Raw genomic sequence first — 27330 nt, forward strand, 5'->3', positions numbered from 1 at the left:
CGCAGCTCCCTGTGCCTAGGGTACAGTCCAAAGATAGAGCTCCGGGGTGGGCGGGGCTGGAGGGCGACGGGAACTGCAATTGGTGGCTTTGAAGGAGCAGCGGGCGGGAACGGCTGCCGAGAAGAGACACTGCTGGAGATGACCGACTGTAAGAGGCCCGCGCGCGGCGTGGGATCGGGACCTTGAGTGTGGCGGGAGTCTCGAGAAAGCCACATCTCAGGCTTGTGGGGCGACTTTTTCACGTCTGCCACACGTCTCAAGGTGCGGGATTGGCGCTGGGCCTCGGGCAAGAAGTGGGGGACTACAGTTGAGGCCGGGATGAGAGGGCGGTGATACTATCCGTGACATCACCTCCGCCCGCAGTGGGGCGGGGCCTTACTGGGATGTACGTAAGTTCCGGAGCCTCCGCCAGTTGTCACGTGGCGGGTTACTCTGCTATCCGACCCTTGGGTTGCTGCGGTGCTGGGAGTCGGGTGTTTTGGTTTTTTTTTTAAGTCAGCCTTGGCATCCGTTTTTTTTTTCCGTCCGTGCGCCTGTCGTATTTTTCCTAATGCTCCAGTGGCAGCCCTTCCATGTAGATCTACAGAAAAGTTACCTAAAAGGGCTCTTGTCATGTATTCATTCAACAGATGTCTTGAGGAGCTGCTATATATATGTATGTATATGTATATATGTGTGTGTGTATGTATATATATGTGTGTATATGTATATGTATGTATGTGTATATATATATATATATATATATGTGTGTGTATGTATATGTATATATATATATATATATATATATATATATATATATATATATATATATATGCCAGGCACTGTGCTACTAAGAACTAGAAGTAAAAAGAAATTAGTCACAGGGAATCAGGAGTTTGTTCAAGGGTTTACCAGCTTTATTGGTGAGACTGAATGCTCTCTACCAGAAGTCTGTAGAATGGCATTTTGCAAACTTAACCCAAAATGAAGAATCTTCTGAAGCATTCTAAAAGTGCAAGCTCTCAACGCGCAGCTGGGTGCCCGACTCCACCCCCACCCCTCTCCCCCCAGTTCAAATTGATGGAGCCCTGGGAATGCATTTTTACAAGCCTACCCCCTTTCCACCCACCCCACCCCCACCCCCACCCCCACCCCCCCCCCCCCCCCCCCGCCGCCCCGCGCCAGTGTTTTCAGTGGGAGAATTTGGTTTGATATATCAGTGACTGTTGGACCCTATTTTTTCCCAGGGTATCTCCTCACACACTGCTTATGGAGAATATCTAATATTTCATTCCACATGTATTTATCATTTAGGGATATAGCCATGAATAAGGCAAACATAGTTCCTACTCTAGTGGCTCAATATTTTAAGACAGTAATCAATAGGCAAGATCATTTTAGATAGTTTTGTAAAGACAGTAAGCAATGGAAGGTGGGGAGATACCTTTAGAATGGGTGGTCAGGGGCGCCTGGGTGGCTCAGTTGGTTAAATGTGCAACTCTTGCTTTCAGTTCAGGTCATGATCTCAGGGTTTGTGGGCTCCAGCCCTGAGTGGGCTCTGCGCTGACAGCTTGGAGCCTCTTTGGAATTCTGCCCCTGCCCTGCTCACTCTCTTCGTCTCCCTCTCAAAATAAACAAATTAAAAAAAAAAAAAAAAAAGAATGGGTGGGCAGAATAAGGCTCTCTCAGTAGAAGCCATCCGAGCTGAGACCTAAATTCAAGAGTTACCCAGGTGAATAATGTGCATGATGAACCTGAATGTTCTAGGCAGGGGTAACTGCAGGTACAATGAGCCTTCTCTGGAAGTATCCTTCTCTACTAGAGGAACTAAACACCAATGTAGCTGGAGTTCAGAAAGCCAGAGAGAGAGAGAGAGAGAGTGATAGATGATGGGGAGGGAGGCAAGAAGCAAACCCAGGGCCTTATAGACCATGGTGAGGATTTTAGTGTTGACATTAAGGTAGGTTGGTCCTGTATCTGGATAAGAAAACTAATCAGAGTCCATTTTCATGATCTTGATTCTGTTCTCTCTATTATTTTTCTCTTTCTAAAGTCCTAATAGTTCCCCACTTTTTTTTTTTTCCTGGAAGTGTTGTTTTCAGTATCTTCTTAAAATCATGTCGACTGTCAGTATCTTTTTGGAAATGGGCAATGGTAATAGATTGTATGCAATGTTAAACACTCAGGTGGTAGCATTGAGTCACAGCCTGGTTCCCATAGGGGGATACTTCTCTCTTTGTCCTTTTGCTAATCTCCTAGGCGTGGTGGAAGTAGATGAGATAGACAGACTGACTTCTGCCCCTTTTCTTAAATTTGGATACCAAGGTCTTGATGCTCTTTCTTGTCAGATAGGCAGAGAGTTTAAATTTAAATTCTGCAGACACCTTGCTTCATCTTTGTTGAGAAACCATGCTTGCTTTTGATGTGCCATATATATATATATATATATATATATATATATATATATATATATTTTTTTTTTTTTTTTTTTTTAGTTTATTTCTTTTGAGAGAGAACGTGCCCGCATGCATGTTGGGCAAGGGCATAGAGAGAGGGAGAGAGAGAGAGAATCCAAAGCAGGCTCCGAGCTGCCAGCACAGGGCTCGACGTGGGGCTCAAACTCACAAAAGGCGAGACCATGACCTGAGCCGAAATCAAGAGTTCATTGCTTAACTGATTGAGCCACCCAGGCACGCCTGTGTACCATATTTTAAAATGGGGGGCAGTGGGAAGATGCCCATCAGCGCCCCCAGATGAGGTAACAGTTGAGATCAGCTGCCACCCTTGGCCCACAGCTTCTGCCCTGAGGAAGGTAATGAAAGGGCTCAGAACCCCCCTTCCCAGTGCCACAGCTGTAAGACAGCCCCTAAGAGATGCTCCTGAAGATCGTTGCCCTTGTCTGTTGCTGAGGGAGCCATGCCAGATTTGGGGCTCAAGACCTTTAGGATGGTTGAAGACTCTCCCTGTCCGGCAGCAGGCAGGGAAAGTGAGGTAATAACACTATGTTAGCTGGTAATCCCTTAAATGAGAAAGAGACTGCAGCCCTCTTCACCTCTGTCTCTTACTGTGTCCTCTGGACTCCTGCATCCTACTGTTTAGCAGCATCTCCTCTTGGAGTCTAACAACCTTCAAACGTACATGTTCAAAATGGAATTCTTGAGCTTGCCTCTGCCCACACCTCTAGTCTTCCCCAACTCAGGGGATAGCAGTTCTGTCCTTTCAGCTGCCTGGTACAAACATTGGTGTCACCTCTGGTCCCTCTTTCTCTCATAACCCCACATCGAGTCCATCAGGAAATCCCGTGGGCTCTTTCTTAAAAGCAGATCCAGAATCTGACCTCTTCCCACCCCTCCCCCTCGGTCCACCATCATCTCCTATCTGTATTGCAGCAGCCTCCTACCTGGCTTCCTACTTCCGCCCTCCACCCCCTCCAAGACAGTAGCCAGATTGATCCTGGTAGAAAACCTAAACAAGAGCATATCCCACCTCTTCTCAGGATCTTCCAGCAGCCAGTGTCTGTCAGAGTAGAAGCCATCATCGTGGCAGTGACCCCTGGGCCCTCCGTATTCTCTGACCTTATTACCTCCTCTGTGCCTCCTTACTGTCTACACTGTGGCCTCACTGGAGGCATCCTTCACATCCTTCCCTGTTCCTTGAAAGCCCCAGGGCTTTTGCACTTGCTGTACCCTTTGCCCAGCAAGTTCTTTCACCAGCCAGCCACATGGCTCACTCTTTCTTCCAAGTACGGGCTCAACCGTCACCTGTATGAGGCCTACTCATTCCATCCCCACCACCCCGACTTGTTCCCAGCCTGCTCCACTTTAACTATGGTTCGTTTCCTAACACTGCTCTGTTCTCTCTGCAGCACTTACCACTTTTAACACAGTTTATGATTTTCTTGTTGCTTCTCTCTCCCCACTAGAATGGATGCTCACACTAGCAGGGTTTTTGTCTTTTTATTTTTTTAAGTTTTTATTTATTTATTAGAGAATGGGCAGGGTAGGAGCAGAGCGGGGGCAGGGGGGTGGATGATCTGAAACGGGCTCTATGCTAACAGCAGAGAGCCCAATACCAGGCTCAGACTCAAACTGTGAGATCATGACCTAAGCCAAAGTCCATTGTTTAACCAACTGAGTCACTCAGGCGCCCTGGGATTTTTGTCTTTTTGGTTAAAGGTGTATCTCTCCCCCATGCCTGCAAAAGTGCCTGGCACACATGGGTGCTCAGATTTTGTTACGTGAATGAGTAAACGAATGAATGATTTACCTGTCATTCCCATCAAAGATTAAAATACTCTAGCCTGTCAAGGAGAGGGAGCACTAATTTTTAAAACCTCCAAAGCCATTTAAATATGTGGCTTAAGGAGAGAAGAATCAAATCCTCCTTTTGAAACACTTTGCAGAATGCCTGAAAAAAAAAGGTAAACGTTTGGGTGTTTGACCAACAAATCAAAATCCTGGCTAAAAACATGCTGAAAAATTCCATTAAGTTAACCTTTGATATTTGATTAATACTTTGCTGTGCTGTTTTTGTTTTTATTGAAGTGCCAAAGAAATGGATGAAACTGTTGCCGAGTTTATCAAGAGGACCATCTTGAAAATCCCAATGACTGAAATGATGACAATCCTCAAAGCCTGGGATTTTTTGCCTGAAAATCAACTGCAGACAGTAAACTTCCGGCAGAGAAAGGAATCTCTCGTTCAGGACTTGGTTCTGCTCTGTGAGGTGATAACAGTGTTCAAGATGATGAACCTTAAGCATCATGCAACCCCTTTGGTTTTTTCTTTTAATAAGATTTTTTTAATAAGGTTTTTTTTTTTTTTTAATGTTTATTTTTGAGAGAGAGAGAGAGAGCAAGCATGAGCAGGGGAGGTGCAGAGAGAGAGAGAGAGGGATGTAGGGTCTGAAGCAGGCTCTGCACTGACAGCAGTGAGCCCAGCATGGGGCTCAAACTCAACAAACCATGAGATCATGACCTGAGTCAGATGCTCAACCGCCTGAGCCACCCAGGTGCTCCAAAGGTTTTCTTTCTTTTTTCAGTGTTTATTTATTTTGAGAGAGTATGAGTGGAGGAGGGGAAGAGAGAGAATCCCAGGCAGGCTCCCTTCTGTCAGCACGGAACCCAGAGCAGAGCTCGATCTCAGGAACTGTGAGATCATGACCTGAGCCGAAATCAAGAGTCAGACACTTAACTCACTGAGCTACCCAGGCGCCCCACTTCCTTTTTTGAGTCTAAAAGAAATTTAGTGCAGCTGCTAAGCTGTGAAGGGATGTGGGCTACCTACTACTAATTTTTGATTGGCTTTTTCAACTTCCAAAGAATGCCTACGTATCAGTAAGAAAGTGACCACCATGGGGGAAAATACAATCCATACTAGTTAAAATAATGAGAAGTATTCTTTTTTTACCTATTAGATTTTGCACCTAAAGATGAAAAGGTTAATACTCAGATGTGTTGGTAAAGTTGTATGGGAAGAGACCCCCTCTTTCACATATATTTATTAACTTTTCATTTTAAAACAATTTCAGATTTTCAGAAAAGTTGCAAGCATAAGAATAAAGAATGCCCCTATTCCTGTACATTCTTCCCTCACTCACTTTTAAATAGATATGCTTTATGACCCAGCAATTCCACTGTGGGAGATTTATATGGAAAAATTAATAAAAAAACAAGGAGGTGGGGCACCTGGGTGGCTCAGTCAGTTAAGCGACCGACTTTGGCTCAGGTCATAATCTCACGGTTTATGGGTTCAAACCTTGCGTCAGCTATGCTGACATCTCAGAGCCTGTAGCCTACTCTGGATTCTGTGTCTTGCTCTCTCTCTCTCTCTCTCTCCCAGAAATAAACATTAAAAAATTAAAAAAAAAAAAAAAAAAGAGGTATAAGTATTATAATCGATACTCATATACTTAGGTACAAACATGTAAGTATTTATACATAAATAAGATGTTAAGTAGCCTTGTTTAAAAAATAAAAAATTGGAAATAGCTCTACATAGGAGGATAATGTTACGTCCACATAACAAAATATTCTTCAGCCATTAAATAAGATAAACTCGATCTTTATGTACAACATCAAAAAACGATATATAATATGCATGTATGTCAATGGATGTGTGTAGGGCAGTGGTTCTCAACCAGGACAATTTTGTCTGCAGGTCTGGAGACATTTTTGGTTGTCAAAGCTGTGGAAATACTACTGGCTCATGCTGGGCAGAGGCCAGAATGTTCCTTAACACCCTGGGACAGCCCTCCACACATAGAATTATCTGCCTCTGAATGTCAGTAATGCCTAGTTGGGAAACCCTGATGTAGAGGAAGTTTAGAGGGATACAGCTGATTAAAAAACAAAACAGGAAGTTGAAAGTGCTGAATGAAGAGTAGATTGTGGGGGGAGGAGAGGAGAGTGCCTTTACCGAGACATGAGTCGGGTGTATCTGCTACTTGGCAGGAGAGCAGAGATCGGTGACACTCGTTCTAAGCAACTCTAAAATGTGCTGTAAATGTAGCAGAACCCAACTATCCCCCACGTTCACTCAGTGTTTTATCTTCTCTTTCAGAATAAGCGTGCAAGTCTCCGTGACGCAGCCCTTTTAGACATCATTTGTGAGTGTCGGTGATTGTGTTTACACTTACCCCATCCCCTTTTGTCAGAGAGGCAGTTCTGGATGTCAGTCAGGTGGACCTGGTTTCAGTCCCTCCTCTGTCACTTACCAGTCTCCAGTCCTTCACCCGGTCACATGGCTTTGCTAGGCCTAGACTCCTCCCAAGAAAAATGGAGAAACAATAGTACCTACTTCACAGGGTCGTTTGGGAGGGTTAAATAAGATAATGCTTGAAAAGCTCTTTTAGCACGGTCACTGGCACACACTAAGCACGTTTGTCAGGCTCTGTATCTTTAACAGAAATTGAAAATAAATTTCCGAGAATTTGTTCCTATTACGGTGTAACTTGTTACCTCTCCTCCCCTTCCATTTCTTTTTTTTTCCCCCCTTTGTATCCTAGGTTTCTTCTCTGTATTTTCTTCTTTAAGATGTTTACTTCCCTCATCAGGAGGCAACAGACTGTGGAGTCTAAGAACACAGGCTCCAGGGCCAGATTTCTCGGGTTCAGTTCATGGCTCTGTCATTGTCTCCCTGTGAGTCCTGGTGGAGGCCCTTGACATCTCTGCCTCGGTATTATCATTGGACAAACCTTTATAATAATGATGATGTCGCATAAGGTGACAGTGAGGATGAAATGAGTCCATGTCATGTTCTTAAAACAAAGTCTGGTATGGGGCACCTGGGTAGCTCAGTTGGCTGAGTGTCTGACTTCGGCTCAGGCCGTGATCTCACAGTTCATGAACTCGAGCCCCACATCAGGCTCTGTGCCGACAGCTCAGATTCTGTGTCTCCGTCTCTCTCTGCCCCTCCCGTGCTCACACTCTGTCTCTCAAAAATAAATAGTAAACAAGGGGGTGCCTGAGTGGCTCAGTCGGTTAAGCTTCTGACTTGGGCTCAGCTCATGATCTTACAGTTGGGGCGGTGGGTTCGAGCCCCACATCGGGCTCTGTGCTGACAGCTCAGAGTCGGGGGCTGCTGCAGATTCTGTGTCTCCCTCTCTGCTCCTGCCCCACTCGTACTCTGTCTCTCTCTCTCTCAAAAATAAATAAACATTAAAAAAATAATAATAAAATAAATAAAGAGTAAACATTAAAAAACAAAAAAATTCTTAAAAAAAAACCCCTGGTATTTACTAATTAATCATTATCAGTTGATATTCACTGCCTTCTGTGACCTGGGGCATAACCACATTCAGCTTTATATTCCGCTCCAACTACGAAATAGCTGAATTCATTCAGCGCATCTGCCTCCGGTTGAGTGTGTCTCATTTTCAGTGACTGGATGATGTCTAGACCGTAAAGGGTAGATCCACATAGTTTCCCTTTCTCACGCATTTGTTCACATGTTCTTTGACTACTACCACGCAGTGGGCTATATGCTAGGCACTGCTGGGTCCAACAGGTTGATTCATACTCTCTTGAGAGGCCCCAGTCTCAGGGGGGAGACAGGTCACCGAGTGACACAAATGCATTCTCACAGACTGTCGCAAGTGCTGGGAAGGAGAAAAGGCAGGGGGTCTGTGAGACCAGAGTGGGGTCGGCCACACCAAGGGTTTAGGAAAGACTTCCTTGAAGACGTGAGCTGAGACCCACAAAGGATGAGTGGCATTAACTAGGCAAAGGGGAAAGGGGACATAAAGAGCAGGAGAGCATAGGGCACAGCACCAGAAGGTCTTGGAGCAGGAGGGTAAGTAGGGGAGCAGAGAGAAGGCGGGAGATGGGAGTCCAGTGCTGCAGGAGGGGGTCAAAACAAATGAGGCATAGGTAGGGGGACAATTCAGAGACTCAGAAGCCCCTCGAAGGATTTCACTCTTTATTCTAAGAATAAAGCCAAGCCCTCCAAAGATTATGAGGTTCTTGTTTTTTCAAAACTCTCAGTGCAGAGACAGGGATGAGGGAGGACGGGAGAGACCCAACAGCAGCCCGTTGGAGCAGCCAAGCAAGAGAGGGATATAGCCTGAGTGAGATGGGGGCGTGGAGGGATGGAGAGAAGAGAGCGGGGGCAGGAAATGCAAGGGTTAAAGCGGACTGGACTTGGCTGGTAGCTCAGTCCTAGCAGAGTGAGCTCCCGGGTAGCTGTAAGTGCTACGGAGGAAAGCAGCGGAGGAAAGCAGCGCAGGGCGCAGTGGGCGGGTGCTTTGGGCAGGGGATCTGGGCAGGCTGCTGTGCATAGGTGGCCTCCCAGTAGACACCAGAATGAGGGGCACCTCGAGCTCGGAGAAGAGGGCTCCCGACAAAGGGAACAGCCAGTGCGAACACCAGTCGTGAGGAGCACAGCATCCCTGTTCTGCTGGCTGAGTGAGGGGTTCCATGGAGGAGACCCGTGTGGGAATAGAAGAAATGGTCTAAGTAAGAGTAGATGCGAAACCTCTACTATATTGAGTAATTCTTTATGATTTGTTTTAGCTGTCCGGGGGAGATTTAATCCACGTAAAATTTATATTTGAATAAAAATGTGTATGACCTAGTTGATAAGTTACTGTTATTTTCTCTGGCATCATATTACATTAAATACATATTTAAAATAGGTATGTATAAGCACATTACTTGAGAGTTCTGTGATGTGATAGTAATAAGCTCTTCCCCCCCTCTCTCAGATACTCAATTTCATCGGCACCAGAAAGTTTGGGATGTTTTTCAAATGAGTAAAGAACCAGGTAATGTTTTCCATTTTTTTCAAATTTAATTTTATTTTATTTTTAGTAATCTTTACACCCAACGCAGAACTCGAACTCACAACCCCCAAGATCAAGAGTCACATGCTTTTCCAACTAGGCCAGCCAGGCACCCTGGTGTTTTCCATCTTAAACTGAAATTTATATTTTATATTTTGGCATTTTTAAAAGGAATGCTAATATGTTCCTCTGAAATGTCTCTTAGGGGCACCTGGGTGGCTCAGTTGGTTAAGTGTCTGACTCTTGGTTTCAGCTCAGGTCATGATCTCATGGTTCGTGGGATTGAGCCCCAAGTCAGGCTCTGTGCTGACAGTGCGGGGTCTGCTTAGGGCTCTCTCTCTCTCCCTCTCTCTGCTACTGCTCTGCGCGCTCTCTCTCTCTCTCTCTCTCGCTCTATCTCTCACATAAATAAATAAACTTAAAAAAAAATTTTGTTTTAAATGTCTCTTCTTTCAAAATGAGCAATTTCAAAATTACTCTTTTGTGGGAAACATGAGAAGTATATTCAGTGACACTGTATCCGGGGTACCGGCAGCATTGGTCTGATTAGATCAGTGTCCCTCTTTGACGTTCCACAAAATGCTTAGCTTCAGAGTCCTTGCACATGTATTTCTTGAACATTTGTCTTTATTGATTTGTCTTTACTTTCTTTTGACCTTGACAGGTGAAGACGTTGACCTTTTTGATATGGAACAATTCAAAAGTTCATTTGAGAAAATTCTTCGGAGAGCATTAAAAAATGTAAGAATAAAATTCATCTGAATCTCCACGAAATTCAATTTCAAGGCATCTGTGCAGTTAAAATTTGCTACTACCTTGGTTTGTGTTTGTTTTTGTATTTGTAAGAATTTTAATTAATTTTAATTAGTAATATCCCATACTATTCTAGGCCAGATCAGAGATAAATCCTACTTCATTACAGAAACTTTTCCTACCCCTTACTTGTCAATTTGAGGCCAAATGCTTCTTTCTCAAGAGGAACACCACGCACCAGAACTATCTGGAGTGATGGAAGTGTTCTGTGTCCACGCCATCTGGTACACGGGCTAGTAACCACGTGTGGCTATGGAGCACTTGCAATGTGGCCAGCATGACCGAGAAACTACTACATTAATCTCATGTAACTGTAGTGAATTTCAGGCCAGTGGCTACGGTATCGGTCGGTGTCACTCTGGAGCGCCCGTAGAATCTTCAGCTCCCCTCCACTGTCCACAGGTACCACCGAGTACCTTCTCGTAGGTTGAGGCGATCATGTTTTTAACAGCCTCCCTTACTTCCTTCTCTTCCCACCTCAATCTGCCTCAGTCCTGCTTGCTTGGAAAGACAGGACCCATCACTGTCCCCGTGCTCTGGCTGCCCGCTCCAGAAGAGTGGCGTTCCCTCTTCATATGCAGACTCCGCGACGTGGTCTTTATGTCTCTTCAGCTCACGCTTTGTGACGTCTGCCATACTCGTATCCACACCCTCGTCACTGAGCATCTTCCCTCATTTCTTTTCTTACGGAGACCCTTCTGTGTGACGTTTGAATCCCCGCCCTACCCCCGCATCCTCAGAGGGCCCACCTGCCTTGTTCTCTGTTCTCCATCCCATTTGTAATCGCTTCTCTACCGCTTCCCACTCTACTGCTTATAAGCATGCTCCGGTCTTGGTGGAACGACATCCATTCTCCATGCTCGTCCTCAAGCTCTGTTCTTTCTACCACAACACTCTTGGGAGGAAATATTTATTTCTTGCCCCCGATGTGTCCTTCACAGGGAGGGGGTCCCATAGGCCCAATGGCACCGGCGTCCCTCCACCATCCCCTTCACCTTTCTCTGGAAGGAGCGCCAACTTAACCTGAGTGAGAGCAGGTGCCCACAGGGACACCTGTTCTGATCTGTTCATCCAAGGCCAGCTCTGCCCCTACCAGTGGAGACTTCCCGGAGTGGTTCTGCCACCACTTATGTGGTTAGGTCTGCCTGACTGGATTTTGTTATCTGGAGGGCCACCTGCCTGTGGATATGAGCCAGTCCCCATTTCTTGGTAAATATGTGTTGGCCTCACCTGCCAACTCTTTGCCTTATTTCTCAGTTGATCCAGAAGGACAGGGAAGAGGGGTGGTATTTAGTGGCCCCCTTCAAAAACCTTCCCCAAAAGACCATTTGAAAGGGTAATGCAGGGGCACCTGGGTGGCTCAGTCAGTTAAGCATCCAACTTCAGCTCAGGTCATGATCTCACAGCTCGTGGGTTCGAGCCCTGCATCAGGCTCTGTGCTGATGGCTCAGAACTTGGAGCCTGCTTCGGATTCTGTGTCTCCCTCTCTGCCCCTAACCCACTTGCATTCTGTCTCTGTCTCTCTCAAAAATAAATAAACATTAAAAAAAATTAAAAAAAAAAAGAAAAGAAAGAAAGGGTAATGCATCCTCACCGGCTTCATGCTTAGGCCCTTTCCATTCTGGCCACCGCTCTTGCCGCCATATTGAAACCGAATTTTAAAGGCAGCAGTTCTCACAGTTTGATCATCAACATCACCTGGGAACATATTAGACATGCAAATACCTGGGCTCCCTCAGACGCTGTAAGGGTGGGCCAAAGCCCTCCAGGCGCTTGCTAATGCCCAGTCAAGTTTGAGAACCTCCCTGTTCAGGGGCACCAGTGATATCACAAAATCCCATGGCCTGTTCTCTTTCAGCAGTAACGCCGATTGCAAACACCTCTGTGTGTCGGGCCTTGCACTGAGCCCTTGCCACTCACTAACTCACTGCACCCTCCTGACGAAGCAAGGTGGGTCCCACAGGGGCAGAGCGGCAGAGCCATGATTTAAACGCGGGCAGATGGCTTCGAGGTCATGCTCTTCACATCTACACTGGCAGGGTCTCACACCTCCACCTTCCATGTTCCAGATACACAGCATCCATTTCTTGTGCTCGGGAAGGTCACGTGTCAGAGAACAGCCAAACCCTCTTGATCCTGAATCTCTCGTCTTCTCCCGGTTGTCGTCAGCCCATCCTAAACTGCTCTTCGTGACCACCCTCTTTCCTTTCCTCCTGCTCTTCACTGGAGCATCACCACAAGGTTCTGCACTCAGCCCTGCCCTGGTTAGTTTCGGCTGCGGCGAGAGATGGGGGAGGTGGTGACAGAGTCCTTTCTCATTTCCCTGTCAGAAGCTAATCAGTTGTCCGAACACCATTTGTTGACTAATTTAGCCTTTTCCGCTGGCTTATAATCGTTGGCTTCTTCAGATTCATTCACACTCTTTGGGTCCGTACTCCTGATGTGTTTCTCCTCGTGCCCTCCTGGATCCCCTGCCTGCCTGTCAGGTGTCACCACCTGTAGTCTACACTCCACCCAAACCGAACCAGTCTTCAAGCCCTTGAGCTCGCCATAGGCTGTTCCCTCTCCTTGGAACGACCTCCCCGACCTGGCCTTTGCACAGCTCGCTCTTCCCTATCCTTCCGGCCTTTGCACAGCTCACTCTTCCGTATCCTTCTGGCCCCCTCAGGGAGTGTCCCTGATCCCCCTGGCAGGCGGTCCTCTGTCCTGTGCTCCTGTCACCATTTGCCTCCTACTTCCTGCTTTAATTGTCAGCCTTCCTCCGGTCCCATAGTCTCCCTGAGAGGAAACCAACCGTCCTGCTCCCCTCTGACAGCATGAATGGACTGGGCACAGGCTTTGCCACCTCCTTATCCACCTCCTCATTCCTTTAATAGCTGTAGTTTTAAAAATATTTAGGGACACCTCAGTGGCTCAGTCGGGTGAACGTCTGACTCTTGATTTCAGCTCAGGTCATAACCTCACAGTTTCATGAGTTCGAGCCCCACATCGGACTTTGTGCTTACTCGCTCTCTCTCTCTCTCTCTCTCTCTCTCTCTCAAAATAAAGGGAGGGGCAGAGAGAGAGAATCCCAAGGTCCGCACTCTCAGCACAGAGCCTGACACGGGGCTTGAGCTCATGAACCTTGAGATCATGAACTGAGCCAAAGTTGGATGCTTAACCAGCTGAGCCACCCAAACACCCCAGTTATTAGATTTCTTCTCTTCCATCACTTCTGCATTCCAAAAGCTTTTCCCTCCTGAATGAATTTCAGACAGACTAGTGGAAAAGGCTGGGTGAACAAAGGAGCTTTTTTACTGGTCAGATCTTCCTGCCTGAAAGGCCGGCAAATGCCCAGCACCCTGGTGTCTTCTCTGTCTCCCCTGTTCCCCTGCCCTGAGCTGGACCACGTGTGCCAGCCCCATTTCTCAACTACCCGAGGACTCCCAGCCGACTTCGCTTTCTTCCTCCTGACTTAACTAGCAGCTGGATAACCCCACTTTCCAAAAGGCTGCTGATGGTGATGTCATGCCAAGTAGAGTCTCCTGGTGCCCAGGACTGAATAGTAACTTGCCTGTTGCTCTACAGGAGGTGGCTTAACCTTTCTGTGCCAAGGACCCCTTTTGCTGTTAGTGACGCTTATAGGCCACTTCTTGAAAGTCATTTTTTTTTTAAATTTTTTTTTTTTAATGTTTATTTATTTTTGAGATGGAGGGAGACAGAGTGTGAGTGGGGGAGGGGCAGAGAGAGAGGGAGACACAGAATCTGAATCAGGCTCCAGGCTCTGAGCTGTCAGCACAGACCCCGACGTGGAGCTCAAACCCACGAACTGTGAGACCGTGACCTGAGCCAAAGTTGGATGCTTAACTGACTGAGCTACCCAGGTGCCCCTTGAAAGTCGTTTTTAAATGCTATAATATAGAGAATTACAAGGAAAACCAAATACATGAAAATACCATTATTAAGGTATTAAAATACGAAGTCGTGCTGTAGTACTCATGTGCTTCTTTATTAACACAGTAAATAATCTCACAGTAGGTCTAAAAACAACTAGTTTCAAAGTAGTGATGGCATAAATGATATTTTTGAGGCATGTGCAAGGCTATAATGGGGTGAGAAAATATTTGGGATTTGTCCAGACAATAGAGTAATAGTTCCTAACATTCTACCCTTTCGTTGCCTACCTTCACGATTGAAGGAAATGCCAAAGTTCAGTTAGTTTGTAGACATGCTGATTTTGATCAGGGCCTTCAGGTTACGAACTCTTGCCCTTGAACCAATGGGGTAGAGAAGCTGGTACGACAGAGGGAGCTGGGAGCCTAACTTGGGGGGTAATGGATGGAGCCTGTGCTACGGGGGATCTGATCCAGAGCCTTTGAGAGTATGGTCTCTGTATGCCAGGGAGAGAGACACGGAGAGAGAGGCAGAGTCATTAATCGTATGTCTTACCAGGTAAAACTATTCAAAATGCGTTGTTCTTAGGAAACTTATAAAGAGTGGCACCTAGGTGGCTCATTTGGTTAAGCATCCAACTTCAACTCAGGTCATGATCTCACAATTCATGGGTTCAAGCCCCACGACGGTCTCTGTGCTGACAGCTCAGAGCCTAGAGCCTGCTTCAGATTCTGTCTCCCTCTCTCTCTGCTCTTCCCCCGCTTGTGCTCTGTCTCTCTCTCTCTCTCAAAAATAATAAACATTTAAAAAAATTAAAAAGAAAACTTATAAAAAAGAGACAAACTAAAAAATATGTTTCAATTGTAAAAAGGTAGCACATTTACTCTCCTTTTTTTACCTATACATCATATAGCACAATAATGGTAATCTGTACTAAATATATTAACATAGTTAAGTATGTAGCAATTCTGTGTGTTGTAAGCTTCATTTGTTTCCCATGCTAAACTTTTTTCTGCAATGTTCAGTAGCCAGTTATGAGCAGTTTACGGCCAGGGTACCCCTGGCCAGCAGTACCATCCCAGGTTAGCCAAACCACTTAGGACACTTGGCTGGACTCACCTCCTAGTTCAGCTTGGACAGTATTAATCTGAGCTATCCTCAGTGAAGCGTGCTTTATCCTTGCTGTTGAAGGATGATATCTATCAAGGTAGTTTCGTGGGAAAAAGCAAAGGTCTGCATCTGGGCCTTACCTCTTCAGGTATCTGAATATCATCTTTACGAGAACAATGTGAGATAGAACATCTTAGCCCGTTGATTTTTAACCTTTTCTTGGATCATAGACTCTTATGAAAATTTTGGTAAATGATACCGCACCCCTCTCCAGGAAAGCGTACATGTGTGCCCAACCACACATCCAATTTAGGAAGGACACAGACCTCTTTTAAGCTTCTCCAAAAGCCCTTGCTTACATTATCCTCATTGTTGGCTAGAGAGGTTAACCTGAATATGTTGAGTGCAACCGATATTCTCCCTCTGGTAAAGGTGAGCCCTCCACGTAGTGCCTTCAATCTTGATTTTACAGGCTTCACTTTTATAATGTGACACAAGCCAGCAGAGGCCCACTGGGTGCCTGTCGGGGCCAAGCGCTATGGCTCCTCACTCGGGCAGGTCAGACAGCCCCGCACACTCCACACCCTAGTCTGGGGAGGGCTCCTTGTCTCATATACGGAGGGAATGTGGGAAAGCAGCCAGATGAAGAGTGGGCGGAGTCGGAGTAACTGCCTTCTTACCACCTGCTTTCTCTGGGGATCCAAGAGGGAGGAAGTAAGGAGACGTGGGCAAGCCAAATGCATCTGCATCGGCTGCCTCCTGTCCAGGGTCTGACTTCCAAGGGGAAGCTGAATTGGGGGGCAGTTAAGAGTCTAGGAGGAGGCCATTAAGTTCTAACCCAACTGGCAATTACGTTTAACGGTTTAGAAAGATCTGTATTTTATCCATGAAATGGAAACCAAGTAGAATTTTCTATATTCTTGCCACGTAACTTTAGAATAATCATTAGCATCTGAGCTAAATGCATAAGAACATTTGGATTAATATATTTGAGCCCATTACTCCAGAGAAATCTTACCATTAAACTTTATAGTGCACGCTAGGTCTGTGCTCGATGTCAAAAAGTCTTGTTTATAAATCAGGTATGCCATTTGTAAGCTTGCCTTATTTCATAAACTCTTACAGGTCAGTGAACAGTTTTTCAGGACAAGCCCAAGAAATTGTTGAAAAATTGTGATACCCTGATTATAGGGTTTAAAATTTGTTTTCCTTCTGGGGTGCCTGGCTGGCCAGGTCAGTTAAGCCTCCAACTTTGGCCCAGGCCGTGGTCTCATGGCCCGTGAGTTCAAGCCCCGCATCGGGCTCTCTGCTGTCAGCACAGAGCCCACTTTGTGGGATCCTCTGTCTCCCTCTCTCTCAGCCCCTCCCCTGTTCACGCTCTCTCTCTCTCAAAAATAAACATTTTTTTTAATAAAATAAAATTTGTTTTCTTTCCAAAAGACTTTGCAAGGCATAAATGCATAATTCCAAACAACCACAAAACCTTTTCCCAAAGATTCCCAGAGCACTGTACTGAAAACTACAGACTCTGCCAGATCTCAGCCTGTGTGCAAGGTTACACACACATCCTTCACCCCGAAGGAGCACCAGTTGTTGGTGCTATGGATTTTTTTTTTTAATGTGACTTTTTTTTTTTTTTTTTTTAAGTAATCTCTATGCCCAATGTGAGGCTTGAACTCACAACCCCGAGATCAAGAGTCACATGCTCTACCGACCGAGCCAGCCAGGCCCCCTGGTGCCACAGATTTTAATTAGGAAACTTAAATCTTCTTTTTATTAAGGTGACGGTCAGCTTCAGAGACGCTGAGGAGAATGCAGTATGGATTCGAATCGCCTGGGGAACACAGTACAGAAAGCCAAACCAGTACAAACCGGTTTTTGTGGTGTATTATTCCCAGACTCCCTACGCCTTCACTTCCTTCTGCCACCTGAAGAGCAATACACCCCTTCTGAGTCAGGTATGGAACCAATTACTATAAGCTATAGTATTTTTATTACGCTTATCTCTGAGGTCTATGTAGGTTTAAACTGCTCAGTAAGCGTTTTATATAAAATGCCACATGTAATCCTTGATTTCCTAAAATAAGGAGCAGAAAGTGTTCTACAAGTGGGAGCATAACACAAGTATTGGTTTGGAGCTCTCTTATTGTCTTTCAGTCTAGAAGAAATATGCGCTTCAGCGAAGGAAACAATCAACAGAACTAAAAGGCAGCCTACGGAAGGGGGGAGACATTTGCAGATGACATATCCGATAAAAGTGTTAGTGTGTAAAACCTTTAAAGAACTTATGAATGAAACTCACCACCCAGAAAACAAATAATCCAGTTAAAAATGGGCAGAAGACATGAATAGAGACTTTTCTAAACAAGACATCCAGATGGCTAACAGACACGTGAAAAGATGCTCACCATCACTCATCATCGGGGAAATACAAATCAAAACCACAATGAGATGCCACCTCACACCTGTCAGAATGGCTAACGTTAACAACGCAAGAAACAACAGGTGTTGGCGAGGATGCGGAGAAAGGGGAACCCTCTTGCCCTGTTGGTGGGAATGCAAACTGGAACACCCACTCTGGAAAACAGTAGGGAGGTTCCTCAAAAACTAAAAATAGAACTACCCTTTGATTCAGCAATTGTGCTACTAGGTATTTATCCAAAGGATACAAAAATACAGATTTGAAGGAGCACATGCACCCTGATGTTTATAGCAGCATTGTGTACAATAACCAAAAAGTATGGAAAGAGCCCAAACGTCCATCAGCTGATGAATGGATACAGAAGAGGTGGTGTCTACATACAATGGAATATTATTCAGCCATCCAAAGAATGGAATCTTGTCATTTGCATCAGTGTGGATGGAGCTAGAGTATATTATGCTAAGTGAAATAAATCAGTCAGAGAAAGACAAATATCATGTGATTTCACTCATATGTGGAGTTTGAGAAACAAAACAGATGAACATATGAAAGGGGGGAAAAGAAAGGGAAACAAACCATGAGAGATTCTTAAATATAGAGAACAAACTCCAGGTTGATGGGGGGAAGTGGGTAGGGGATGGGCTAAATGGGTGATGGGTATTAAGGAGGGCACTTGTGATGAGCACTGGGTGTTATATGTAAGTGATGAACCCCTGAATTCTGCCCCTGAAACGAATACTACATGGTATGTTAACCAACTAGAATTTAAATAAAATGTTGAAAAGAAAAAACTAAAAACAAATGAGGGTAAAGCAACTGGACATCCACAAGGAAGAAAAAAAAGAAGATTGTGTAGGCTTTGTACCTTTACAAAAAATAAACTCAGAAATGGATCATAGCAGTAAATCTAAGACTATAGAAACTATAGAAATCTAAAACTACAGAAACTCCTAGAAGGTGGGGCACCTGGGTGGCTCAGTAGGTTGGGCGTCCAACTTTAGGTCATGATCTCCAAGCTTTGAGTTCGAGCCCTGTGTTTAGGCTCTGTGCTGACAGCTCAGAACCTGGAGTCTGTTTCAAATTCTGTATCTCCCTCTCTCTCTCTCTCTCAAAAATAAACAAACATTAAAAAAAAAACTAAAAAAAAAAAACAAAAAACTCCTAGAAGGTAACATAGGAGAAAACCTCTATAGCCTTGGGTGTGGCAATGATGTAACACCAAAGGCACAATCCATTATAGAAAAATATGTAATAATTGATAAGCTGAACTTCATTAAAATTAAAACTTCAGCTGTGCAAAAGACAACATCAAAAGAATTAGAATGTAGGCCACAGAGTGATAGAAAATACTTGCAAAAGATAGGTCTAATAAGGGACAGCCTGTCCCATGATTTGTCTGCCTGTTACCCAGTATACAAGGCAGGAACCCTTCTGGGTCCCTTGGCATGCGGTGCTAGATTCCACTGTTTGCACGGGGCCATTTTGGTTTCTGAATGGATGCTGAATTTTAATTATTAATACAGGGAACAGAGGGATGCCTGGGTGGCTCGGTCAGTTGAGCATCCAACTCTTAATTTAGCTCAGGTCATGATCCCAGGGTTGTAGCATCGAGATGCACGTCAGGCTCTGCACCAAGTGTGAAGCCTGCTTGGGGTTCTCTCTCTCTCAATCTCTCTCTCTCTCTCTCTCTCTCTCTCTCTCTCTTCTCTGCCCCTTTCCCCTGCTCATGCATGCACACTCTCTCTCTCTCTCTAAAGTTAAAAAGGGACATGTGATATGACATCACTGGAAAACGGCCACTGAAGGAGTGAATTCTGTGGTTATTTTGTATCACCAACAGTCATAAAATTATATTTTCATGTGATTACCTTATTGTAAAGTAAATCACAAAATATGTAGGATATAACCTCAGTTTGTCGAACTCAGAGTCTTGGATTCTGCCTTCTAAAGTATTATTATTGTCACCTTTCATCATCAGTCATTTCCTTGTTTGGGAAATAAACAAATGGTTACCTTACATATAAGAAAAGGAAGAAGTCACGTGTGCTTAGTGCAAAAATTCAATCAAATACCATAGATATTATAAATATCGGGATAAACACGGTAATCCTCATGGTCTTGGTAATTTTCACTTCCAGGCGCTGACCGTTGCTAGCAATCACCATAAGATTGTGAAAATGGACCTCAGAAGCCGGTATCTGGACTCTCTGAAGGCTATTGTTTTCAAACAGTATAATCAGGTGAGCCCATCAGTGACTCTGTGAAGTTGTGTGCGTCTCCATTTTCTCTTTCACACTTGAGTTAGAAGCATCTGGGCAGGTGGGAAAGTCCACCTCCAACAGAAGGAGATCACTTCCGATATTACTGAAGCGGAGAAAGCTCTCAGTCAACATGAAAGGAAACAACGGTCCCCCACTATCATCTTGTTATAATTGCATTGTGTTTTATACTGCTCATCAGTCATCAGAGCTTACGTGAGAGAGCCCAGCTTCCAAATGAGCTCTTCCAGTTAGAAGTTATTTTATCTTTACAGTAACTTGACACTGTCTTTTGAAGCTAAATTCTATTACTCCATTATGCAAGACAGAAGCAGAATTAATTTTTGTCCCATCAGTCAAGCAGGTAATAGAGGGGTTACAAGGAAAGGAGAAAGCGTCGGTTTATTAAGCCCCCCAATTTATTTATTTCTTAAGATTATTTGAATGCATTGTTTCCTCTAATGATAAAAGTAGATCTGGCCTTTTGCACAGACTCAGGGTTATTTTTCGCTCTGCATGGCAACTGCGGGCCCATATGTTTAGACCCCTGTAAGTGGATTGTTGATGCTCTCTGTATATCTCTGAGCCCTTAGATATGTTACACTTACGTATTTTCATCTGTTCTAAATAGAAAAAAGTGATGGCTCTCTGCAAGCCACTCTTTAAAGAAAAAAAAAAATCTAACATTAAGTTAATGATTTTCTCCCATAGCAAACTCCCCCGCCTTACCCACCACCCTTCCACCTGTTCTATGACAGTTGCATTCATTCCTAGGAAAATTCACATCGTCAAACACAAAAACAGTTGCTGCAGCGTGAGTAGGGAATGAGAGATTGGCTTCCAGGAGGAAAGTGGTTTTTCTAAAAGGAATGTCGGCAGGTGTTTTGTGGTGATGAAGGCGTAGCTATCAAGCAGAAACATCACATTGCAAATACATTTAGTACCTGTGTCCTAAAACCATTTATTATTTATATTTCAAGATGTTAAAATTAGGAAAAGATTCAGCTTTCTTTCTTTCTTTCTTTTTTTTTTAGAAGTTTGAAACTCACAACTCCACTATGCCTCTACAAGAAAACCTTGAGCTGGACATGCACAGTATGTGTGTTTTAAGATAAAACAAATTTGGAAGCGCATCATTCCTTTTTAGAGTTCTATCACTCGGTAAAACATCTAATCACTAGGAGCCTGATTCAAAACTATTTACTGCTTTGCGAAAAATTGCAAATTAACTTTCTGCTGAAAGGGGGAAACCAAGCTCCCGTAGGTTCTTTCTAGCATTTACTAGAATGGCAAGTAGTAACACTAAAAACAAAAATTAACTAATAGTCAAGCGTTTCTTTAGTGCCAGGCACCACACAAAGATGTTTACAGGTATCATTTCCTTCATTTTCATAGCAGTGCCCGAACAATCTCTTCATCGGGCAGCTGGGTTTCAGATGGGTTTAGCCACTTGCCAGGCAAAGTTAACACAGCTAGGAATTGCCGAAGCCAGAGACGAAATCCAAGTCTGTCTGAGTCTGGAGCCCCAGCTCGGAATGCGCTGGATAAACTGCTTCTGGAATACTCAGTTGTGACTGTGTCGCTCCTCACAGGTGGCACGAGTCTGTCCGTGGAAAACCCAGGACAGCAGAGTAAACAACGACGGAAGAGTGGAGGGGTACAGCATACATTTATGGAAATGAATGTTTTCCTGTCTCTCAGCAATGATTTGGTGATAAAATGAGATAGTACAGCAATTATGATTTAAATACGTTTAGGACTTTCCGATGGCATAGGAACCGCTGTTGATGTCATGTTAAGTGAAAAAAGCAGGATACAAAACTCTGTGTATTTTATAATCCCAGTTAAAAATACATATCTTTTTATTTGCTAAAAAGGGGGCTAAGGGTGCCTGGGTGGCTTAGTTGGTTAAGCATCTGACTTCGTGATCTCGATTCGTGTGTTCAAGCCCCACTTTGGGTGAGCCTCGCTTCTTTCTCTCTCTCTCTCTCTCTCTCTCTCTCTCTCTCTTTCTCTCTGCCCCTTGTGGGATTCTCCCTCTCCCTCTCTCCGCCCCTCACTTATTTGCTCCCTCTCTCGAGATAAATAAATAAATAAATAATTTTAAGAAGTGAGGGGTGAGCTAGACAAAATATATTAAAACATTAACAATGCTTTTCCTTCATTGGTAGAATTATTGGGGATTTTTATTTTATTTACCAGCGTGCGCTTTCAGATTTTCCTATAGTAAGGAATTATTGCAATCAAGAGAAGAAACAGTAAACTTTCTTTTAAGTTTATTTATTTTGAGAGAGAGAGCATGCACACATGAGCAGGGGAGGGGCAGAGAGAGAGGGAGACCCAGAAGCCGAAGCAGGCTCCAGGCTCCAAGCTGTCAGCACAGAGCCCAACGCGGGGTCCACCCACAGACTGTAAGATCATGACCTGAGCCGAGGTTGGACGCTTAACGGACTGAGCCACCCAGGCACCCCAGTAAATGGTATCTTTAAATGACACGAGCCAGTTGAAAAGTTAGGAAGGAAAGGAGGATACTTTATGGATGAAAGACATTTCTAATGTCTGTTTTCTTTTGAAATCTTCCATGTATAGTGGATTCAAGGATCATTCATGAAAACAGAATCGAAAAAGAGAGAGTCCAGAGAGTGACTCAAGAAACTTTTGGAGACTATCCTCAACCAAGACTAGAATTTGCACAATATAAGGTGGGACATTGCTATAAACATGAACTATGAGTTACCCATATGTTTGTAAAAGAAAAAAAAATTAGGTGGAAAACGATAATAAGAAACTTTCTTTTCCTTTATCACTGTTTTCTTTTTTTAACTTCTCTTTTTTCTTACTGAAGTGGTGTTGACCCACAAGGTTAGGCCAGTGTCAGGTGTATGGTCATGGTGCCTGATTCTGTGCATCACTCATTGCTCACCATGATAAGTAGCGTCACTATCACTTTGTATTCTGTGTGATAAATTGAAGAGTTAAAATAGACGTCTTTATCGTATGTAATAAGTTCCCATGGTAGCGAAGGAGACTTCTAGAAATTCTGAATTTGCCTTTTGATTTCATCTTAGGTACTCATTTAGTTTTGTGTAACCAGCTGTGATCTGTATTTTTGAGGGGAAAAAAGTTGTGAGCTATCCCCTTTCTAGCCCGTCCACACTTGCCTGTAGTCGGTGCTCATAAATATTCATTGAATAAAAGAGTGAATAAAGAAGTCGTGACATACCTAGACCAGTTGGCATCACCGGAGAGAAACCAGTAAGTAGCCTAGTCAATACTATAAACCTAGCTCATTAGAACTGTGCCACTGCCCACCAGGAAAGCCAGGTTGGGGGCAAGCCCATTGCCACCATTAGAAAAATTCAAGGTTTATATCACGATTGCCCCAGTCTAATACTGGCACTCCTACTCATAACACCCTCCTCCCCTCTAGTAAATTCTTTCTGCTCTGCACCCCCTACAGTTATAGGCAGTGCTTTAAATCCGCCATTGATCTGCTCACCCAGGCCCAACACCTGTTTTCTTTGATTTGTTTTTAGTGGGAAAAGCTATTATCTTTCAAGTTGGGCTCCCTACATGACAGTTTTAACCCAGTTCCTTTGAACAACTCATAGTCTAGGACACTGGTTCATAGTGTGGTCTCTGAAGCCACCGTATCAGCATCACTTGAGAACAGGTAAGAAATGCAGATTATTGGGCCCACTGCACCGTGGTCCTACTGGATCAGGGACTCTGGAGGTGGGACCCAGCCATCTGTTCTTACAAGCTCTCTGGCTGATTCTGCCTACTAAAGAGAACCACTGAGAATAAGTAAGAATCTGCAAAGCCCCCCGTGGATACAATTTAGAATCGCTCTGTTCTGTAAGTCAGAGTGCATGTTGATTCATGCCTGCTATTAATTTTCCCTACCTTTTCTATTTTGAAAAACGTCAAACCTTCAGAACACTTGCAAGGACATTGCAATGAACATCCATTTTCCCTTTGCTTCAGTTCACCAGTTGTTAACATTTTGCACATTTCCTTTCCTTCTTTTTCTTGATTTCTTCTGAACCATTTGAGTTAGTTGCAGACAATACTCACCCTCTAAACATTTCAAAATACTGCCTGTAAATTTTAAGAGGCACTTTAAGGAAAAGAATTTTGAAATTAGAATCTAAGACTCCAGTACCTATTGAAGCAGCCAGTGGATATTTGATATTAAAGGATTGTTAGATTGTTACCAATTTTTCTAGGTCTGATACTGTTACGGAGATGAAGGTTTTAAAAGGAGTCCTTCTGCAGCACCTCCTCGGTGGCTCAGTTGGTTGAGCCTCCACCTCTTGATGTAGGCTCAGGTCATGATCCCAGGGTTGTGGGATCGAGCCCCATGTTGGGCTCTGTGCTGAGTGTGGAACCTGCTTAAAATTCTCTCTCCCTCTGCCCTTCTCCACTACTTATGCTTTCTCTCTAAAAAATAAAAAAATATTTAAAAAAAAACACAAAAAAGACCAGCGCCTGGGTGGTTCAGTCAGTTAAGCATCCGACTTCATCTGAGGTCATGATCTCACTGTTTGTGGGTTTGAGCCCTGTGTCAGGCTCTGTGATGACGGCTCAGAGCCTGGAGCCTGCTTTGGATTCTGTGTCTCCCTCTCTCTCTCTGCCCCTCCCCTGCTCACACTCTGTCTCTCTCTGTCAAAAATAAACAAACATTAAAAAAAAAATTAAAAAAGAGTCCTTCTTAGGTCTTTTCTAGGTACTGAATGTTTACAGATGGAATACCATCGTGTCTGGGGTTTACTGCAGAATAGTCCCGTGGCAGTGGTCAGTATGGAACAGGAGGTGGGCTGGTAGAAGACTAGCCATGAACTGATAATGGTTTCAGCCGGGTGACATGCACATGGGGACTCATTGCCTGTGCTCCTTACTTTTGTGTATTTTTGAAATCTTCCATAATCAGGTAAAAACAAACCATGGTAGTGACTCGACAGACATGACATTTTTACATCGAAATGACAGATTTCAAAAGATAGTGCAAATTTGCCAGTAAGAATGCAAACTAAATACTCAGGTGAAGATCACCTGGGGGTAGAGTTGACCTCCAAGGTCTCCTGTGTGCGGGCACTGTGCATACATGGCATTTTGTGGATGATGCCTTTTGACACACGGGATGCCCTCTACGTTTGCAGTTAGCAAATTAAATGGCTCCCGCCCCCGTCGATCCCTGTATTTCTTGAGGACAAGAATTAATGAAACACATCACCTGATTTAATTACAGTTTGCCATCACAGCTGATATATTTAGTAGTTATTTATAAATAAATTTGTTGACAGCTTGAAACGAAATTCAAAAGTGACTTCCATGGAGGCATCTTGGCTGAGAGAAAAGAGCCCCTCCGGTGCCTAATAAAGTTCTCTAGCCCGCATCTTCTGGAAGCATTGAAATCCTTAGCACCAGCTGGTAAGTAGTCAGCTTATCTTACAGGCGGGAAGAATTCACGACACACTATATCTGATCCTCTCTCTCTGCTGGCAAATTACCTCTGAGCTTCCTCCTGGCTCCCATCTGCTATCCCCGCGTGCCCTATTTTGCGTATATTCTCCTTCTGTACGTCACGGGGGTCCATGATCCACCCACCCTCTAATCTTGGCCATTTTTAAACTGACTTTTTTTGTTTTGTTTTTTTAATTTCAGGTATTGCAGACGCACCACTTTCTCCGTTGCTCACTTGCATACCCAATAAGGGAATGAATTATTTTAAAATTAGAGACAAATAGGATGTGTGTGGTTTTGTAAGCACACTTTTTCCTTGAATATATTGCATATGCATTTCAGTTAACAGCTAGCTGGACAGCTTCTGTGTATGAACTTGTGTTTTAGAAATTCATTCTTAATATTGACAGTCCAGAAATGTTCAATATGCTTGTTGGGACTGATTCTTTCCTCCTCCAGTGTGCACCCCGCTCCCCCATATCCTGCAAAGCATAGCAATTGTGGGCCTTTAAAAAGTGACTAGGTGTCCTGTTTCTCACTCCTGTCTCTCCTCGATCCTGGAGAGACTGAGTTCTAATTGCTGTTTCCAGTGATTTTGTCTGAAGCCTTGGATCATGGAAAGAAATAGCAAGAAACTATCCTCAACTCAAAACTTTCTAGGAAAATCATCAAATTGGTCCCTTCAAAGGGTCGAGTTGGGTCTATTAAGTTATTGCAGGAAGTACAATATCAGATGATTCAGTAATATAATAGTTGCTGTGTAAGTATGATACTTTTCATAGTCTGTTTTATCCTACATATGGCATTCAAACTCACCATACTATACTGATTTGTGAATAAAGATTTAAAAACTGGTACATCACTTCTGATGGAAATTCTTCGGTGATCATCACAATATAGCATGTCCTTTCTTAATAACATTTCAAACTCTACTCCCTGTTGTGTTCCACAAAGGATTTGGGGTATAAAAACGTTTATTACAGTTACGATAAAATTAAAAGGTGAGGCAGTCTGGGCAAATGGGAAAGCAAACAAAAAGCAAGGACCGAATAAAGGTAGAGATAAAACTGCCATGTAACAAGATACGAGTGCCTCCATCTGTTACAAGGTTGAAAAATTGGAGCGATGTTAGCCAGTGGTCCGAGCAGAGAAGAAAACACCATTTGTGAATGAAGATATTCAAAAACTGGTACATCAGGGGCGCCTGGGCGGCTCAGTGGGTTAGGCATCCAACTCTTGGTTTCAGCTCAGGTCATAATCTCACGGTTCGTGAGATCGAGCCCTGCATCAGGCTCTGCACTGACAGTAAAGAGCCCGTTTGGGATTCTTCCCCTCTCTCTCTGCCCCTCCCCCACTTGCTCTCTTTCTCTCTCTCTTAAAATAAACACTTAAAAAAATAAAAACTGGTACATCAGTTACTTTTGATGAAAATCAAAAACAGGCTCAGTATACAAAAATGTAAATACAATCAGAGAAGGGCTAAACAGTGCTTTATAATTTAATGGTATTGTCTATAGATTATAGGTACGTGAAAAAATATGTTTTTAGATTTAATTCACAAGTGGCATAGACACTTCAGTAATCTCAGAGTGAGGCACTGAGTCTGTTGGGGCTCAATAATACTAATTTCCTTGTAGACCACAGTCATGGTATAGAGCGTCTGTCCCTATGTGCACACATGTGGGAGGAGCTTCTGCCCGGTGCCTGAATGCCTCTGTTGGGTCTGCACAGAGGCCCTGCAGTCTCCCCAGGATGGTTTCTCACAGGCTCACAGCCCTCCCTGGTGCTTGGCAGTGATGTGCAAATGGAGGCTGAATGAGAAAGACACTAATCGTATTATCCACCCTACAGTGGAATCACTTGAGGCTCATCCTGTAGCCCTCCCAGACACAGGCTCCTGCTTAAGGAAATGAGAATACATGGAACTCTGTTGTGTACTTGGTGTTCAGTCTGCCCTCTGTTCTTCTTCAGGAGGAATTATTCTTTAGGTATAATTTGGTGAATTCCATGGAGGAGGTGAGTTCAGTTTCTTCTTATGTCACTGTCTTGGACTGGAACTTCTGTCATGTACTTGACGATCCAGAGACACATACTGCATTCAAATGCAGTCTTAGGAACAGATGGAGCGGT

The 27330-nt window shown here is 44.1% G+C and overlaps 1 protein-coding gene across 5 annotated transcripts; it reads left to right on the forward strand.

Annotated features, from left to right (window-relative positions):
• The first annotated feature begins 94 nt into the window (after positions 1-94).
• Positions 95-26057, forward strand: CENPN (centromere protein N). Of its 5 annotated transcripts, none has more exons than XR_002071007.2 (11): positions 95-261; positions 4524-4704; positions 6540-6585; positions 9181-9240; positions 9923-9999; positions 16836-17012; positions 19615-19716; positions 20769-20829; positions 22324-22436; positions 22803-22989; positions 25041-25143. XR_002071007.2 is itself a non-coding variant. In XM_019413102.2 (11 exons), the coding sequence occupies exons 2-11, from the start codon at positions 4534-4536 to the stop codon at positions 25482-25484; spliced, it is 1017 nt and encodes a 338-aa protein (XP_019268647.2). In that variant the 5' UTR covers positions 97-261; positions 4524-4533; the 3' UTR covers positions 25485-26057. The 5 variants fall into 5 exon arrangements, 4 of the variants coding, with proteins under 4 accessions (XP_019268651.2, XP_019268647.2, XP_019268650.2 ...); XM_019413102.2 differs by lacking the exon at positions 22803-22989 and adding an exon at positions 25402-26057 and having other exon boundaries at positions 97-261; positions 25041-25167; XM_019413105.2 differs by lacking the exons at positions 95-261; positions 22803-22989 and adding exons at positions 283-385; positions 25402-26057 and having other exon boundaries at positions 25041-25167.
• The last annotated feature ends 1273 nt before the right edge of the window (positions 26058-27330 follow it).

The sequence above is a fragment of the Panthera pardus genome, unplaced genomic scaffold (assembly GCF_024362965.1).
Source record: "Panthera pardus isolate Hobbes unplaced genomic scaffold, ASM2436296v1 HiC_scaffold_19, whole genome shotgun sequence".
Lineage (NCBI taxonomy): Eukaryota > Metazoa > Chordata > Mammalia > Carnivora > Felidae > Panthera > Panthera pardus.

Bases quoted from the DNA above. Each gene is read 5' to 3' on its own strand.
- CENPN (XM_019413102.2), top strand. From the start codon at position 4,534: ATGGATGAAACTGTTGCCGAGTTTATCAAGAGGACCATCTTGAAAATC. The intron at 4,705-6,539 runs GTGATAACAGTG...CTTCTCTTTCAG, and splicing joins ACTTGGTTCTGCTCTGTGAG to AATAAGCGTGCAAGTCTCCG. The intron at 10,000-16,835 runs GTAAGAATAAAA...CTTTTTATTAAG, and splicing joins TTCGGAGAGCATTAAAAAAT to GTGACGGTCAGCTTCAGAGA.